General features: G+C 42.8%; 1 protein-coding gene across 1 annotated transcript in view; it reads left to right on the top strand.

The window, feature by feature from the left end:
* The window catches only part of JAM3 (junctional adhesion molecule 3), a 1,464,991-nt gene that overhangs the window by 935,833 nt on the left and 509,505 nt on the right, over positions 1 to 19,653 (top strand). The window contains exon 6 of the mRNA XM_044079478.1: positions 18,946 to 19,072. Within this exon, the coding sequence (XP_043935413.1) occupies positions 18,946 to 19,072 (127 nt within the window). The remainder of the gene's footprint in view (positions 1 to 18,945; positions 19,073 to 19,653) is intronic.

The raw sequence follows: 19,653 nt of genomic DNA on the forward strand, positions 1-19,653 counted from the left end.
AGTAATTATTTTTTTTCTTAAATAATGTCATTGTATAATAGCAATAACCCACTTCTGGGTGTGGGTAATGCTGGATTTACCCACGGTTGGCTTTGTTTGGCCACTCGGGCTTTGCCCTCGTGACCAAACCACACCAACCGTGGGTAAATCCAGCATTACCTACACACAGGTGTGGGTTATTGCTATAGTATTTTTATCCAGATCTTCATTGGATGATATTTGTGCAGCCACAAGTTGGCCTAATCCTCATACCTTTATTGCTCATTACAAGTTAGATCTGTCCCATCAGTTGAGGAATGAATGAAAATGACAGTGTCAGATAAAAAAGTTATGTACTCACCATAATGTTCCGTCTGTGTTGTCCATTTTCATTCTTCCTCAACTTGTTTTCCTTCACCCCCCTCAGCTTCCCTCCCTCCATCCTCCTCCTTGTTTGACTTTTTGTAACGATGCTAAGAGATTCTGGAGGAACTGTTGTTCATTTGTTTGAGTTTCAGATGCTGTTAATTTATCATTTCCTAATATGTTCTGCTTTCAGGGGTAGCAAACAAGATCTGAGGTATGTTAGATCACTAAGACACTGTGGGTAGGGGGGGGAGCTTGAGAGTTTCAGTGTTCCACAAGTTGGATGAAGTTTCAACAGTTGAGGAAGAATGAAAATGGACAACACAGTGCAGCTTTGTGGTGAGTACATAACTTTTTTATTGTAAGTTTACTTAGACAGCTGTACATTCTTTAAGGGAGTAGGTTTCTTGATGTAATATTATTGGCCTTGGCCATCTGTCCTCTTGTTTAGTCCCCATCTGGAAAACTCTACTTGCCCTCTCAATTCTGACTTCACTTTCTGTTAGACCATTCGCCCATACAAGTGCACCTGCACAAACATCACACAGTTGCCGTCCTCCGTACATTTGGGGACTCCCACTGTTTTTAGTTTTTTAAGTCTGACTTCGTATTTCAAGTCAGTCTGTTTATTTATCAGTTGTTCTGTTTTTTCTTCTAGGTGGGTTGCCCTCTCTTGCAAATTACCGTTACTCTTACGTTTTAACAAAGCATCTGAAAGCTGTGTTAAACCTGCGTCCATTTCTGGTTGTCTCACTAACAATTAGAATATAAACTCCTGCAACCTGGAGTTGACTTTCTTAAATTCACCTTGGATTTCTTTTAGCACCACAGACAATAGGACTTCTTCATTCTCTGTGGTCTGACTCTCGTCTCCTCCCCAAACATGATCACCTCCTTTCCCTGCTGAGCAGTACCTTGTAAAACAGTCTTGCACTTTTCTGTGGATTTTTGAGTGCTTTTAGTAGATAACAACATATAGTCTTTTAATTTTCTGGTTTATTAGAGGGAGATTTAGATATTATTTTAAAAACTGGTCGAGGAGCCTCTCTCCACACTCATCTCTCTGTGTTGTCATGCGGGAAGTCCGAACTAAGGCACAGTTATACTTGCAGCTACTTTGACATCAGCTAAGAGGATTTCACATTTGCAGGGCTTATCATGTAAACCTCCATATTTGATTTTTTTTTTTTTTTTGTAGTTTCTCTCTGGACTAATCCAGCTTTCCTTCCCAAGGTGGCCTTCAAAATGTCTTAATTTGCCAGCCTTCCTAAATTTCTCCAGTTAGGATGAATATTTCCTTCACCACTTGTTAGATGTTCACCATCAGTTGTGATTTTTATTTACATCATACAGAGGATTTTAGGATCTGTGATCAGTTGCTTGCTTCCTTCACCAATGCAAAACTAAATTCCAGTGTATTTGAGGTTACTGTCTCTATGTGGCTATCTCTCTGCATTACTTTTGTTTATAGAGCCAAAGGGGTTGTCTGTGTTCTCTAAGCCAAAAACACAGTCTGCAAGTGAGGTTGCTGCCTCTACAGCCTTCTTTAGCAGTGCCCCTGTTGATGATATTTGTACAATGGCTACATGATCTACAGTAAATACTTTTGTCTCGCATGACAAGCTCAGCCTGCAGTGTAGGTCCAGAGCATCCTTTGATTCCACCATTTTTATTTCAATAAACATCTTTGTTAAATTATCATGTACAACATAGGCAAGCTTACATTTATATAAATGAAAAACAAACAACATTGACACCACTTTAGTTGCAAACATTATACATCACAGACACCATTGAAACAACTGTAGCTGCAAACATTATACATCACTTATAATCTATCCAGTTATTGTCAGCTAAACATCATATGGTTCATCCAAATCCTGCCTCTTGAACCTCGTTCCTTCTCTGCATATATTGTTCCAACAATTCCCATTTTTTCCTATGTAGTTTGCTCCTTCCCTTTTCTAAAGATCCCAATTCCAGTTGTTGTATCTCTGTTACTGTATTCACTATGTCTAGTAAATTTGGTCTAGACTTTGATTTCCCATTTTCTAGTAATTACTATTTGGACAGCCACCATAGTTAGATTCAACAGGGCTTTACTATGTCTAGGCAATTCCGATTCTGTATCATAGCTCAAAAAAAAAAAAAATCATCTTCCCAGTCAATCCAATCTGCTCACCCAGCATCTCCAACAGAGCAGTCTGCAGGGAATCCCCAAAGTCTTCCAGCTCATTAAACTAAACTGTCTTTCGGCTTTTCCCAGTTAGGGGTCGCCACAGCGGAACTCCAGTCCGCTACTGATTGGCAGTAGAGTTTTACATGCTGGCTTGCCGGGCCTAACACACAACCTTCAGCGAAGGAACGTCCATTCACGCATGTCGACACACAGAAGACGCTCGAACTGAGAATCGAATGTGCAACATCTAACTGTGAGGCGACAACGCTACCACAGCACCACCACCGCAGTTGCCACCTCTTTATTGCCTGTCACACCTCCAACAGTTGCTATATACTTGATGAAAAATTCTTTGGAATCTACTTGGGGTATAAAAATACCCATGTAAACACTTCCAGGCAAATATCATAAATCTTCAAGACTTTGTTGCATATTTGAGCGATATACACATATTCCCCCATTGTCTCTTTGTGAATTGCTTATCCAATCTCTCTTCCCAATCCTTTCTAAGCTCCTCTGATTTTTATAATTATCATGCAATATTTTATATGCTGTACTTATTATTCCTTTTTAAAGGCAGTTTCTGTCCTAGATTCTATTAAAAAACTCTACAAGTGCTGGTCTTTCATTTAGGGACCCCCCCCCCCCCCATTTCTTTCTCTTTGCCTGTACTCTGGTATCAATCCTTGATGTGGAATTCAGTCTGTAACCTGCAGTCCAAATAAATTCTTGGCCTCTTCCCATTCTATTACCTTTCCCTTTCTAGTTATTTGCTCCCAGTACCTTGGTTCCTTTGCCAGTTTTCTCCAATAAATTCCAGCCCCCTCTTCCCCATTATCTGTATCCTTAACCACAGTCATCCCTCTCGGCAGAATCTCTTTTTTCCATTCTTGTGCTGGTTTAGATGTTCTTCGTGTTTCACTGATGCAATTATTACATTTGGGTAATCTGCTGGCAGGTTGCCCTCAGTCGGCCTGATTAACAAAGTCTTGGGTTCTGCGTCAGTTGCTGTCCCTTCTTCCATGACGTCAGGTCGTCAGGGGTATAAAACATGCAGCCGATGCCATTACATCAGTCTTTCTTGCCACGCGGTGCCCGAAGCAAGAAGCAGTTCGCAAGTGCTGGTCGGCTGACTCTTGAAATTTTCGTTTTCGAGTTTCAGAACCGAAGTCTTCAACTAAAAGCTAAGTATCCCATTGGGGAAACTTTTTCTTGCTCCTTACCGATGTCAGTAAAAGTTAATAACTGCATTACTTGTGGGAAGCAAATACCTCATAAGGATTTTCATTTGTACTGTATTCCTTGCCTAAGCCCTGACCACAGCGTGCCTTGCTGTTGGTTTTATGCTAAATTTAATCAACGCACGATTAAACGTCTGTATATTTTTGCTTCTAAATATTTTGGCTCAAGATTTAATTATCCAGACATGTCATCGGTTAGCAATCCAACTACTGGAATACCTAAAAAACGCAAAGAAAAAGACAGAGACAGACCGTCGAGGTGCAAAACTGACGACGCTTCTCCTAAGCCAGTCGCCGGTTCACCGGTACTCAGTGAGGCGCTTTCACAGCCCCTGATACCCGCTACTTCTGATTTGCAGGCCTCTACTGAGACCCATTCGGAGTCCGGTATGCCGCGGGATGCTTCAAGTATGGAACCCGTGGATGTCTCTACCTTGGATGGGTCCGGAACCGCTGTGCAGGCACCGGCTTCTGAGGGTGTTTTCAGGCCTACAGATTTGTATATTAGACCAACGCCATCTTCAAAACAAAGGCCAAAATCTAAATCTATGTCTAAAACACCGACGCCTGGGCCACATGTGCAGGCCCCTATGCCTAAAAAACAAATGATCAAAATGGCTGAAGATTTAATTACTCTGATCAGGGGTAGCCAACCCCCTCCTTCTAAGAGGCCTAGGCAAGACATTGACTATGAATCTTCTGAACAGGATTCTATTTCTTCTGACTCTTCTAATGAACAGGATTTGTCTATCCCTACTTATGAGGACTCTGATGCAGAGGATTCCATTCCTTCTGCTTTTCCCCCTGAGGATTTTTCTTTTGGGGAAGCTTTACATGCCTTAAGGGAACATTTCCACTGGGAAAGTCAGGATTTCTCTGAATCTAAAAAGAGGCTTAGGGATTTTCTTCTTCTTCCTCAGCACAGGCTTTTGGCCACACCTCCCGTTCTAGACATTGTTGATAATGTTTTTTCAGAATCTAGTATGACTCCTGATTCTCTGCCTCCTGCTCCTTATAAGCCAGACAGATACTACAGGGTTCCTGACTCCCACAAATTCCTTTTTAAAAATCCTATTGCTGATCCTGAAACCATTTCTCAGGGTCCAAAGGGCGTTAAGGCCTCTACTGCTAAAAATCCTACCCCTTCTGATAGAGATTCCAGGGCGCTGGATAGATGGGGTAAGAAGGTTTACACGTCTGCAACCTTGGCAATAAGGGCTTTAAACTGTCAATTTCATATGCTTAAATATCAACAGCATGTCATGGGACGACTTAAACAGAAAATGATGTTAATTTCTGACTGTGTGGAAAATAAAGATTTGCAGAATTTATTGCATTCAGGTGAACAAGTTGGAAAACATACTTTGCAATGTGGTTTTGATTCCTTGGAGGCCTCTTGCAGGGCCGCTATAACTGGATCTGTGCTAAGAAGGCATGCTTGGCTCAAAGAGCAAACTATGCCTGACCAAGTTAAAGCAAAATTGTTGGATGCTCCTTTACAACAGGACCGTCTCTTTGGTAATAACGCTGAAGAAGTTTTTAAAAAGATGAAAGATAAAGCTAAATCTATGCAAACTGTGAAAGATTTCTTACAAGTGCAACCTCCAAGATTTAGTAGGCACTGGCCTACTAAGAACTGGTCCTTTCCAGTCCCCTCGAGAGCCGCTCAAGTCAAATCAAGACATTCCAAAGGCTCCAGGTTTCAATCATAGGGAACTTTTAGAACAAAACAATGAGGTGCCTCCACCTCCAAATCTGGAAGCAACAAGGCACCTCCCTATGGTAAACAGTCTCAATGACTTCCCTCTACAATCACCAAGCACTTACCTTTTAGCCGCCCCTTTGGGGGAAAAACTGGCACTTCATGCTCGAAACTGGCAACTTATTACCCAGGACAAATGGGTTTTAAATATAGTATCCCAGGGATACAGATTTCATTTCCACATGTTGCCAATGCCAAACGGATGGCCAGATCTGCCCCCAAATCAGTGGGCAGAGGCCCAGAAACAAGTTCTGTCCCTCATGAACATGGGGGCTATTCAGTCAGTACCAGAAGAGGAAAAGGGACAAGGTTTCTATTCCAGACTTTTCCTGGTACCCAGAAAAGACAAATCATGGCGTCCAATTCTGGACTTATCCATTCTAAACACATTTCTGGACATTCCAAAATTCAAGATGCTGACTCTTCAACAGTTACTACCTATGCTGGCAAAGATGCCTCATTGGTAACTCTAGACTTAAAAGAGGCTTACCTGCATATCCTAATCAGGGAATCTTGCAGCGGATACCTCCACTTCAAAGCAGGCTGCATGCATTACCAGTTCTCTGCACTGCCCTTTAGCTTATCTACTGCACCCAGGGTCTTCACAAAGTGCCTGGCACCAGTAATTGCATTTTGCAGGCAATGAAATATTCAGATATATCCATCCCTAGACAATTGTCTAATTCAGGCAGAAAACAAGGACATTCTTCTAAAGCATCTGGCATTTGTAAAAAGGGTTCTAACTTGTCTAGGGTACACCATAAACGAAAAGAAATCACAATTGGTACCCTTTCAAAAAATACATTCCTGGGTGTAAGCTTGAATACAACTGCCCAGATGACGTTTACCTTACGCCAGAAAAGCAAATTCAATTGGTGACTTACTTCAAACAGGTGGCCACAAAAACCCTGCTATCTGCAAGCCTTGGGGTTCATGGCCTCCTGCATTCTTCTAATTCCATATGCAAGACTGCATATGAGGAAACTTCAGTGGTACTTAAAAAGTTTATGGAGTCAACATTGTCACAGTCTGGAAACAATGATTCCTATTATACCTTGCCTGCAACTAGAGTTCCTATGGTGGGCAGAGGCCTGCCACCAAAACAAGAGACTGCCATTCACTCCACCCCCTGCCACCCAAACCCTGACTACAGACGCATCAGACTATGCTTGGGGGGCACATCTGGCAGGGAAGTGCATTCAGGGCAAATGGAGCCCAATCAAATGCACCTACATATCAATCAGAAAGCGATGCTAGTTGTACAGAATGCACTGACAGCCTTGAAGGACTACCTTCATCCAGGAAAACTAATGATAAAGACAGACAGCACCACAGTTATGTGGTACATAAACAAGCAGGGGGGGGTACACATTCCTACCCTCTTTGCAGACTAGCCATGGCATTGTAGAACACGGCCTTGACCTGTTAACTACAACTACAAGCTCAGTTCCTGCCAGGAAAGCTAAATAGTCTGGCAGACGAACTAAGCAGAAAGCTTATGGACCAACACGAATGGAAACTGGAGCCACAAGTTTTCAACATGTTGACACGCAAATGGGGGAGCCCAGACATAGATCTTTTTGCCTCACTCCAGAACTATCAATTGGACAAATTCTGCACAAGAATTCATCACAAAAAAGCTTGGAAAGTGGATGCTCTATCATTTATCTGGAAAAAACTAACAGTCTATGCTTTTCCTCCTCTGCCTCTGCTCTCCAAATTTCTACTAAAAGTCAAACTGGACAAACCAAAAATGATTCTTATTGCTCCAGACTGGCCTCACCAACACTGGTACCCTCTCCTGCGCAATGTGTCACACCTTCCTCCATGGCACCTGTCTCAGACACCCTACCTACTGTCTCAGCAGAACTACCAAATTCTGCACACTCAGCTCCAGACTGAATCTTGCAGCGTGGCTAATCAACTAATTTCACCCTTGGCATCCCTCAGCAAATCTGTGATGGATGTCATTTTGGGGGCTAGAAGGCCTAGTACTAGAATATCGTATGCTGACAAATGGAAAAGATTATATGCCTGGAACCAATCACAATGAATAAGCACAGCAATGCCCGATATTCCTCAGATTCTGCAATACTTAACTGAGATGCTTCACAAGGACCTATCTTTTTCTTCCATAAAAATCCATGCCTCTGCCATTTCAGTTCATTACAACACAGAATCTCCCCTCTTCTCTCAGCCTCTGTTAATACAGTATCTCAGAAGGGCCAAAAATGTAAGACCTCCCAGGAGAGCACCAATTCCTGCATGGGACCTCAGTTTTGTTTTGGAAAAACTCACTCTCCCTCCTTTTGAGCCAGCTACTTCTGCAGACGGAAAATTTCTCTCCTGGAAAACAGCTTTCCTTGTAGCAGTCACTTAAGCTAGAAGGATTTCAGAATTACAGGCTGTTATGGCAGTGGAGCCTTTTATTATTTTTCATCCAGACAGGGTGGCTCTCAGGACCAATCCATCTTTCATGCCTAAGGTGGTATCCAGTGTGGCTCTTAACCAGACCATTCATCTGCCAACTTTCTTCCCCAATTTACAGAACAAGGGTGAGCGTATTCTGCATTCATTGGATGTACACAGACAACTCAGATGCTACTTAAACAGGGCAAAATCTCTAAGAAAATCTGAACAACTATTGGTGTTATTTGCTGCAGGGGCAGAGGGAAAGGCTATTTCAAAGCAGACTATTTCCAAATAGATAAGCCATTGTATTTGTTTCTGCTATATGCACCATGGTAAACCTACCCCAAAGGGGATCAGATCTCATTCCATCAGGGCTGCATCTACTTCTGCAGCATTTCTCAGAGGGGTTCCTACCAGAGACATTCTAGAAGCTGCTACCTGGAGCTCAGTTCATACATTCACCAAACATTACCATTTACCTCTCTTCTCCAAATCCAGAGCTGGCTTTGCCACTGCTGTTCTGCAGGGCCTTATAGCTGCTCCTAATGCTGTATAAGTCCGTCTTCCCAACCATAGCTTTGGGATTCTTCCCAAATGTAATGACTGCAACAGTGAAACACAAAGAACATAATACAGTTGTGTACACTTACCATAGATGTAGATGTTCGATTATATTCACTGTTGCAGTCCTGGTTACCCACCCTCCATCTCCCTGTTTTTCTCTCTTACTATACCACTCCTTTCTTTTACTATGCTTAAAAGCCTTTTTGGTGTATTTGCTTTTGTTTGGAGGCATATTTTTTGTGTTTTTTAAATATTTACATATATATATATATATATATATATATATATATATATATATTTATGTATATATATATATATATATATATATATATATATATATATATATATATATATAAATATATATATATATATATATATATATATATATTGCTCCCCTTTGCTTTTGTTTGGAGGCATATTTTTTGTGTTTTTTAAATATTTACATATATATATATATATATATATATATATATATATATTGCTCCCCATTTGGGGAACACCTGACATCTGGGGCAAGAAAAACTGATGTAATGGCATCGGCTGCATGTTTTATACCCCTGACTATCTGATGTCATGGAAGAAGGGACAGCAACCGATACAGGACCCAAGACTTTGTTAATCAGGCCGACTGAGGGCAACCTGCCAGCAGATTACCCAAATGTAATAACTGCAACAGTGTATACACTCGAACATCTGCATTTATGGTAAGTGTACACAACTATACTTTCTTAAAATACTTGCTGCTATTTTATGAATAGAATGCTGTGTATGATTTTTGTTGTTCTCCTTCAGAGTCTGCATCCAAAATCCCAAGCTCTCCTTATTTCTTGAGTTTCTCCTCTGTATCATCGTCATTCATTTCCACTTTGAATTATAGTTATCTGCTTGTGTTATGTAAGAGCCTTAACTGGGTTGCTGTAAAATACCCCCTCAAATTGGGTAATCGTAGTCCACCTTGTTCTATTGGAAGAATTAGCTTATCCCACTTAACCCTTGCTGTCTTCCTTTCCCAGATAAAATCCTTCAACTCTTTTTTTTAATTGCTGTCTACAGCTTCTCCTCTGGTTGATAAAAATATGCCTGACCTGTGTATAAGACTAAAGGGACTAGCATGTTAGTATTCATCTCCATTAGTCTCTTCCCACATATCCTTAGCTGCCACAACAGAATCATTTCTAATCCATACTCCTAAATACTTCATTTTGTCATGTCCCTATAAATATGGATATTGTTGGACCAATTCATGTGTGGGTACATAATTCACCGCTGTTGCCTTTGTTTTAGCATCATTAATTTTGTATCCCGAGAAGATCTGAAACTGTCTTCAAATATTCTACAACACTGTGATGCCCTTTTCTGGTTTTGTCATGTATAAAATAATATCATCTGCATATAGATCCAGCTTTTCCTGACTATCATAAAAATTATATCCTTGAATTTCTGAGTCCCTTATTTTCTTTGCCAATGGTTCTAAATATAATGCAGCCAACACAGAGGAAAGTGGACAACCTTGCCTGGTTCCTCTACTCAAGCAGAAGTTATCAGAGAGGACTTTAATTTTCACTTCCGATCCCTCATATATACTCCTAATCAGCCTTATAATTGTATCAGGGGAAAGCAGATGCTTCCGTTGCCCTGCTCATGAAGTCCCAGTCTACACTGTCAAATACTTTCTCTGCATAAAGATCCACCTGTATTTTCTTACATTCTGCTTCCTTTGGATCATCAGTGTTCTGTTAATATTGTCAAATGTTTGCCTCTCCTCCACAAAACCACACTGATCCATATCTGTCAATTTTGGTAACACATTTGGAATTCTTTTAGCCGTTTCAGACATAAACACTTTATAATCATGGTTTAGCATTGAAATGGGCCTATATGAAGCTGGATCCGATGGATCTTTACCCTCTTTTGGTATTACCGTTACCACAGCCTACTTCCAGGATGCTGGTACTTCTCCTCTTAAAGTACTGTTAAACAAAACCTTTCAGATTTTTATCAGTTTTTTTTTTCCCTCCTAGCTTTCACATTTCCAGGGGGGGGGGGGGTTGTGCAGATCGGTTATATGTAGCCATTTTTTCTCATGTCTTCCTATCCTGTTAGTCATTGAGCCTCATGTACTTCTAGCATTGGCATATTTAATTCTTCCATAAACATTTCCATTTGTACCTTTTCTTGATTTCCATATTTCTCTGCTTTATACAAACTTTCATAACATTTCTGAAATATTTTTAATACTTCCACAGGAGCTCTTATCTTCCTTGTTGGTGACCGTCCTTTCTACTTTCTGTTGTCTGAGTCGTTGCTCTTTTTTTGTGCTCTAGAATTATTATCAAAAAAACATTGGCTTAACAGCAACCTTTCTAAACCCTTGCATATTATCGAGGTAATCCCTTATTTTCCTTTTAGCATTCTGCAGTTGCCCCTTTTCTTGTTCATAGGGATTTCCCCGTTTTGCAATACTTTAACATTTGATGTTAAGTTGTCATTCTCGCCTTCATTCTTGCTGGATGGGTTCGGAGCCGATCCTCGGCTCCAACTCGGCCTATACTATAGCTCGAGAGCTATTTACCGGCTCGAGGCAGCCCTATATCCCACAATACCATGCGCTAACTCCCCAGATGTCGTTTGCCGCTTCACTGCGAGGTTGCGTTTTTACCGGCTTAGGTCAGTTAAGAACTTTTTGTGTAGTTTTTTTAGGTAAAAGGTTAGATTCCCTATCTTATTATATTCCCCATTGTATTACCTAATCCTAAAATCGTATTAGCTAAAAATTTGTTAAGCCCTTCCCCCCTTTTTAGTCAAACTTATAGACGGGCCTTCGGGCCTTAGCTTTTCTATAGTTTTCCTATAGTTCAGTTTTTTAGTGTGTTTGTGAGTCAGTCCTTTAACTTCTCCCCTTGTGTTAGAATTTGAGTGTGAGTTGTGAGTGCTGACTGTGTTGACTCTTAGTGTCCACCATAATGTCTAAAGACACTAAGATTTCAGGATTCAAGAAGTGTGACTCGTGCTGTCAGAAGATGTCTCTGACAGACGGTCACACTTCTTGTGTTTATTGTTTAGGACCCTTGCACCTGCAGGACTCTTGTTCCGTGTGTCACGGATTTAGTTCAAGAGTCCTGCAGGAACGCCGTAATAAGTTGATTTTGAGGGGCTTATTGAAGTCCGACGACTCCCTGTTTAAGCCTGGCTCGGGGAAGTCGCCCAAGCCCGCCAAACCCTCACCTCCAGCTTCTGAGTCGATGGCTGGCGGAACCGAAAGTGCTCCGACATCGGCTCCGGCCGGATCCGATGCGAGCAAGACTTTGCCCACTCCGAAACCCTTTTCGGAGCCGACAACAGCACACACGCGCTCTAGATCGCCCTCAGTAGAGTCCGTTCGATCGGCTCCAACATCACCCTTACTGTCGGAGCAGAGTCATAGGACTCATTCTTCCAGGTCTTCCAGGCTGTCCGACCATGACATTGAGAGGGTGGTCAGTAGACTACTCAAATCCCAGGTACTGGCCCAAATAATTCAAAGCCCATCTCATCAGACTGTGACTCCCTCGGTACCACTTTTGATTCCTCCTCCGACTCTTCAGTTGAGTTCGGAGCCAGAGTTTATCGGAACCGGGACCTTGCCCACATTGGAGCCGATACTCCCACCTTCGGCTCCGACGTCGTTGGCTCTGACCTCTTCATTGGTGCCGTCCATGGAGAGGTCCGGGCGCCGAGACTCCATTGTCCGTCGGCTCCGAGGGGGCGAGTGGCATCGGACCCTTGTCCGACCCCGTTCTCCCTCTCGGAGCGTCGGCTCTGGTTAGTTCGGCCCCGACATCATTCTCGGAGCCTTCTCTGTCGGTGCCGGGGGCGGTCCTGGTATCCTCGGAGCCAGGGCTGTCTTCGGTGCCTGATAGGGGGGGGGCCTTTGAGGTGATGAGGAGCGTGCTGGATCCGGTGTCCGCTCCAAGGTTGGTTCCTTCAGCTCCTCCCTCTACAGTGCCTGTTACGGTCTCTGGTGATCCTCTTGAAACTGATAGCACAGATCCAAAGCGCAGGGTACCCACTTTGGGTGTCTCTTCTTCGTCCGAGGCCTCCCCTGAAGTTTCAGGGGAACCCCCTAGGAAAACAAAGTGCAAGAGGAAGCACGTGGACTCCCTCGAGTCTCTCACTTTGGACACCGACTTGGATGAGTCGGAGGTTTCCCCGAGATCCCCCACTGAGGATGTCTCCTTTTCAGACATCCTAGGGATCCTAAAACAGAGGGGGAATTGGTCCACCCTCAAACCCTCTGAGGACGAGTCGGTTTACCTTGACGCTTTTGGGTCACGCCCTTCCACCTCCTGGGTGTCCCTTCCTTTCGACCCACTGATGGAAGTAGTGGCCAGAAAGGCGTGGGCAGCTCCTGACTCGATGGAACCTACCCCTAGGAGGCCTTTTAAATTTATTTGTGCTCCGGTAGACCAACCATTTCTGACCAAGGGTGTCTCGGTAGATGCTATGGTGGTAGCAGCCACCACTAAGAAGGAATTAGCTGATCCTTCTGTACCTGTTCATCCTCCTAACAAAGACTCTAGGACTATGGACAGGTACGGGAAGCAGACATTTGCTTCAGCGACCTTTGCCATGCGGTCGCTGAACTATTTGTCATTTCACCCACCTTCAGAGAGATTTGCTCAAAGAACTGGGTGAAACCATACAGGATCCTTCTGCTGCAGGGTATCAGGACAAGATTAACTCCCAGCTGGCTACCCTGAATTCCATTGCCAACTCCTCCATGCGGCTTATCTCTTATGCAGCCGATGGAGCGAGTAGGGCCGCAGGCACAGGTGTTGCATTGTGACGTTACGCCTGGATGCGACTCTGTAATTTTGCTGATCCCTTCAAGGCGTCCTTCACCAACACCTCATTTGATGGTTCAGAGTTGTTTGGACCTCAGGTGAAGACTACCCTCACCAGGTGCGAGCAAGATGGTAAGACTCTCTGCTGTGGGAGCCCACTTTTCCACACCATCTAGACCATACCCTAAAGGTCAGAAGGGTGGAAAGATGTGGTTCCGCAAACCACAGGGAGTCGCGCCTGCCGCATGTGGTGAACTTCCCCCCAGAGGCAGAGGGGGGAACAATAATAGACGCCACCCCAAGGGCAGAGGGGGTCCACAGAACCAGGGTTCCAGGGAATCTTTCCCTGACCAACCCTTTCAGCATCCCTGAGAAGCTGCCTGACTGTCCACCTTCGGAGGCAGTCGGGGGAAGATTATCTCTGTACCCGGAAGCCTGGTAATCCCTCTCTCAAGACAAATGGGTACAGTTGATCATATCCGAAGGTTACAAAATCCCCTTCATTTCCCCTCCGATCCAATCGCCGAGACCCCTCCCAGACGTACCACCCGCACAGAGGGGTCAGGCACAGCTAGAGATAAAAAAGCTGTTAGAAAAAAAGAGTCATCCAGGCAGTCCCAGCAGACCAGCTAGGATCCAGAATTTACTCCAGGTTCTTTTTGGTACCAAAAAAGACAGGAGACTGGAGACCCATTTTGGACCTCAGCAGAATGAACAAGTCTGTGCAGAAGACAAAATTTCGGATGGTAACGCTGCAGTCCATTCTGCCCTTCTTGGGCAGAGACAACTGGATGTGCTCGTTAAACCTTCAGGATGCGTACTATCATGTAAAGATACACAGGCGCTCCAGGAGGTTTCTCCGCTTCCGGCTGGGAGCCAGTCATTACCAATTCAGAGCCCTGCCCTTTGGTCTCACCACAGCCCCCCGGGTGTTCACCAAATGTTTGACAGTGGTCACGGCTCATCTGAGACAAAAAGGATTCCAGGTGTTTCCATATTTAGACGACTGGCTCATTACCGCTACCACCAAGCAGCATCTTATCATACCCAGGGATTACACCATTCGCATTTGCAACAAACTAGGTATTTCCATAAATTTCGCAAAATCCTCCTTGTCGCCTTGTCAATGTATAAACTTCATAGGCGCCATGTTAAACACCACAGAAATGTCTGCAACATTACCACCTCAGAGAGTGACAGACATACAGCGGAATGTTCAGTTTCTGTTTCAGTCCAACAGAATTCAAGTCAAGTTAGTACTGAAAACATTAGGCCTCATGGCAGCGGCGATTCTCCTTCTCCCCTTAGCCCACTTCCACATGAGAATTCTCCAGTGGATGCTTTTTTTCTCAGTGGTCCTTTCAACGGCTTCCAATGACTCACTACATTTTGATAACCCCAACTTGCAAACAACACCTCTCCTGGTGGATGGTCTCCCCTCAACTTCTTCAGGGCAGACCCTTTGTTCTTCCCCCTCCAGTTGCCACGGTGACAACAGATGCCTCCCTGATCGGGTGGGGGGGGGGCACTATCAGGGCAGGACTGTCCAGGGCACATGGCAACAATTAGAATGCCACCTGCACATAAATGTCCTGGAGATGAGAGCAGTGCTTTTATCATTGCAAGCCCTTCGGGACTCTCTTCCCATGGGGACTATAGCAGTTCAAACAGCCAATATGTCTGTAGTGTGGAACATAAACAAGCAGTGCGGAACAAAGTCCTACCCCCTGTGTCGAGAAGCACTCAGACTTTGGCAGTGGGCGATCTCCTCTCAGCGGTTTCTGATAGCAACGCACATCCCCGGGAGGTCCAACATCATAGCGGACAGACTGAGCAGAACAATTCTCATGCCTCACGAGTGGTCTCTAAATCAAGCGGTAGCAGAGAGAGAATTTTCCAGAAGTGGGGCCAGCCTTGCTGCGACCTTTTCGCAACAACTCAAAACAGCAAGTGCCTCGACTTCTTCACACTCTTCCCTCTACCAGGCCATCCCCCCAGAGACGCTCTTGTCCACGATTGGCCTCGGGGTCTTCTATACGCTTTTCCCCCCTTTCCGTTGATTCTGCAATTAATTCAGAAAGCAACCACATTGAGATCCAAAATTATCCTCATTGCCCCGTACTGACCTCAACAAGTATGGTTTCCATTCCTGCACCGTCATCTACTGGAACAGCCCTGGCATCTGGAACCATTTCCAGACCTTTTGACCCATCTGACGAGCAAGCTGCACCAGTCTCTTCACTCCCTCAACCTCACAGCTTGGTTGCTCCACTTCCAACCTTAGCCAGGCTTCCCTTTATTTCTCTTCCTGTCCGTGATATCATTCTTGCCTCCCATAAGTCCAATACTAGGAAGACTTATGTGAGTAAATGGAAGCGTTTTTCGTTCTGGGCAGAAGCTAGGTCCTTAGATCCTTTTAATGCACCAATTCATAAAGTTCTAGATTTTCTAGCGGAGCTTTTTCATTCAGGGTCGTCGTTGGCCGCTATCAGAGTACAACTAGCGGCCATTGCCAATTTTCATGTAGGGCTCTCGGAAACCAATATTATGTCACATAAGCTCTGTAAAGCTTTCCTTAAGGGCATCTTCTTGCTCAGACCTCCCATTAAGGATCCTCCTCCACAATGGGATTTAAATTTAGTGTTAACTTCATTAATTCTCCCTCCCTTTGAGCCTGCAGCTTCTTATTCCCTCAAGCTTCTCTCTTGGAAAACTCTGTTTTTGGTGGCTATAACATCTGCCAGAAGGGTGTCGGAACTTCAGGCCTTGTCTGTCCGTCCACCTTATTTGGTTTTTCATAAAGACAGGGTAGCTCTCAGAACGAATCCTTCCTTCCTACCAAAAGTCTCGTCTGAATCAAATCTGAACCACACTATTGACTTGCCTGTTTTCTTCCCAAATTATTCAAACAGGGCTGAACAGAAACTACATTCCTTGGATGTTCATCGTCAACTGCGGTATTATCTAGACAGGACAAAACAATTCAGAAAGTCAGAACAGCTCTTCCTCTCTTATGCTGAAGGAAAGAAAGGACTTCCGGTATCAAAGGCAACTCTTTCCAGATGGTTAGCATCCATCATTACCTTTGTCTACGAGTTGAGACACAAACAACTCCCTTCAAGACCTAAGGCTCATTCAACCAGGGCACTATCAACCTCAACAGCCTTTCAAGCAAGGTTACCATTAGATGCCATTTGTGCAGCAGCTACATGGGCTTCTCAACATACTTTTATTACCCATTATAAACTTGATATAGCCTCCAGAAATAGAGCTGACTTTGGTTCCACCGTACTCAGGCGTCTGTTCCGTTGAGCCACCCAGGACCAAGGTGCTAGGGACACTGTCCCATCCAGCAAGAATGAAGGCGAGAATGACAACTTAACATTAAGAAGTTATGTACCTACCATAACGTTCCATGTTAGTTGTCTTCTTCTCGTCTTCTTTCTTGCATCCCTCCCTCCTGCCCCCTAGCCTGGACAGACTTGAAGGTCTCTGAGTCCTTCTCTTTCATGATACATAGTTATCCAGGGTTATCCGTATCATGAGTATTACCAGCAGGAAGACCATATCTTTGTATAAAGCCTTTTTTTTTGGTAACAATAAAACTATACTATGTGTTAGCTGCCAACGAGATCTGGGGAGTTAGCGCATGGTATTGTGGGATATAGGGCTGCCTTGAGCCAGTAAAAATAGCTCTCGAGCTGTAGTATAGGCCGAATCGGCTCCGAACCCGTCCAGCAAGAAAGAAGGCGAGAAGAAGACAACTAACATGGAACGTTATGGTAGGTACATAACTTCTTATTAGTCCCTCTAAATAATTATTTTCTTAACCATGTCTCCCTTTCCTTTATTTCCACTCTAGCTTTAAACTCCACTTTAATTTTATCTCACTCCCTAGTATATTTTCAAAAGAAATTTCTATCTTTTCTAGTAGCTCCTGAATTAATTCCAAAACCCATTCCTTAAATTCCTCTCTTTTCACCGATAGGTGGGAAAGCGCCAGTGTCTCATATTTATTTCATTACCTTGTTTTTTTATTTCAATTATATGTGGTGCATGATCTGAAATGGTTATTGGGTGCGTTTTTAGACCTTTAATTAAATGCACAAGTTCCTGTGAGCTATAAATTCTATATAGCCTAGCCCTGTTTTTGTATCTTGGAGAATAATATGTAGTCACTCTGAACTCCTAGTACTGATTTCACATCTTCCATACCAAACATTTTCATAAATTTCTTCAAAATCTACCTTCCTTTGTTATATTTCACTCTTAAGCCCCCCCAGACACATCTTCATTGTTGCAAACCATATTCCAGTCTCCACTTATAAGTAATATTCCTTGCTGAAAGCTGATTATTTCTCCCAAAATGTTCTTAATCTCCATTATAGCAGTTTTAGGTGGAATGTAAATGCATGCCAGTGTAATCCTCGTCCCTTGTCAGTAGCCCCTTAGTACTATATATCTTCCATTATTATCTTTTTTTCCCCTTCTATCAGTATTGAAGCTCCTCCTTCAATTAATATAAGTACTCCTCTTTTCCTTTGTTCCAGATATTCCGCTGAATAACCATCCTGAAAACCTTTCTTTATCATATTCACTTGTTCAGTTCTTTCCAGGTGTGTCTCCTGTAGCATAGCTATTTGCACTCTGTATTGTTTAATATGGTTCACTACTCTTTCTTTTTATGTTTATCTGTAACACCATTCAGATTGAAAGATATTACAGAAAGCATCATTGTCTTATATAATTATTATTACCACCTTTTATGTATAACTTTTTATGTTAAATGTCTAGTTCTAGCTTTTATGTTACATGCATATACTGTTCGTCAGGTTGGCCTTTTATACATTTGTTTCTTGTCATATCCTTTTGAGCCTATGCCACATCTTCCTTTGATTCCACCACGGTCCAAAATATCCTTCCATGATGCCTCCCAGGGTTAAATTTGCTGGATATTCTGTTGCACTTGTTGAGGAGGATGGAAAAGAAAACATCAGATAGGAAAGTTACATACTCACTTTACAGCTAGATTTGTGTTGCCTTCTTCCATCCATATCAACATTCCTATTCACTGTCCCTCATTTAAATTGCCACTTTTCAGTGGCACCTGCTAGACTGCACTGAATCTACCCAGAGCCTTGTTTAATTGCAGTCCTTTTAGATTGCTCATTATGGTTCCAGTGCTTTGCTTAGTCATGAGAGATTCCTTCTTTAGGATTCTGGCCATGTCTTGTGAAGCAAACTCAGTCTGAGGGTTGTGTATTACAGGAGGTGGAGGAACTTGAGCCTTGAAGCTGAACGTCTGAATTGCTGGTCTCTCCATAAGGATGTAATATAGCACTTGTTGAGACAGACGGAAGAAGATAATACGGATCTAGCATACTGATAATTACATACTTTTTGTTTATTTTAAAGTATTTTATCATACAATGTGCAGTCTTTCAGTTTTTAACCATTCTTGGTGAAGTTCTTCTGATCACATTGTGGAGTGTTTCACCAAAGCCTTGCTAAAAGCCGACAGTATAAAATTGATACTGAAAAACTTAAATGAAACAACTAGATTGATGTAAAGTATGTAATAGATGCACATTAATCAAAACTGCATTCTTATTTCTCCAGATGATATAAACATTGCTGCAGTTATCGTTGGTGTTCTTGTAGTTATATTGGTTTTGGTGTTAATATCTGCTGGCATCTGCTGTGCTTACAAACGAGGATATTTTGCAAGCAAAAAAAGTATAAACAGGTATGACTGTTGTGCTTTAAGATTTGCTAGATGTCTTGTTTAAAATGTTACAAAATAATTTTTTAAATATGTTAGTAGAGTTGTTGTAATTTAGTAGGAAAATGTGTCTTTGTTCCCTAACCATCCAGTATGTATTTTAAATTTGGAATGCACCTATTTTTTGTTCTCTTTGTCCACATAGGTTTAAGTTCAGTTTTGTGGCCTAAGTTCATAATGCACTTGCTTTCTGTTCTCTTCATCTGTATAGGTTTAAGTTCTAGTTTTATGGCCTAAGTTAACTTTGACTAGTGAAATTCATAAATCACCTTTCCCAGATATCCTTGTTGCATGAAACCCACTGCACCAAGTAGATTGTTACCGTAGAGGTTAAAAGACTTCTGTAAGTTCAAACAGCATCTGATACTAGTTAAATGAATACTCATAGGTTGTAAGGCAGTGTTGTAAACTAGCTAATCCCAATGCTGTCTTATTGGTGCACTGTGTGAAAGAACTGAGCATTCTAATATTGTGCCTTAACTGGCCTTTAGATGGGGAACAGGTGGAGGAGACCCTGGAGAGGTGCAGATATGCTCTAGAGAGAA

This window comes from Protopterus annectens, chromosome 8.part0 (genome assembly GCF_019279795.1).
Source record: "Protopterus annectens isolate FY-2018-M chromosome 8.part0, PAN1.0, whole genome shotgun sequence".
NCBI lineage: Eukaryota > Metazoa > Chordata > Ceratodontiformes > Protopteridae > Protopterus > Protopterus annectens.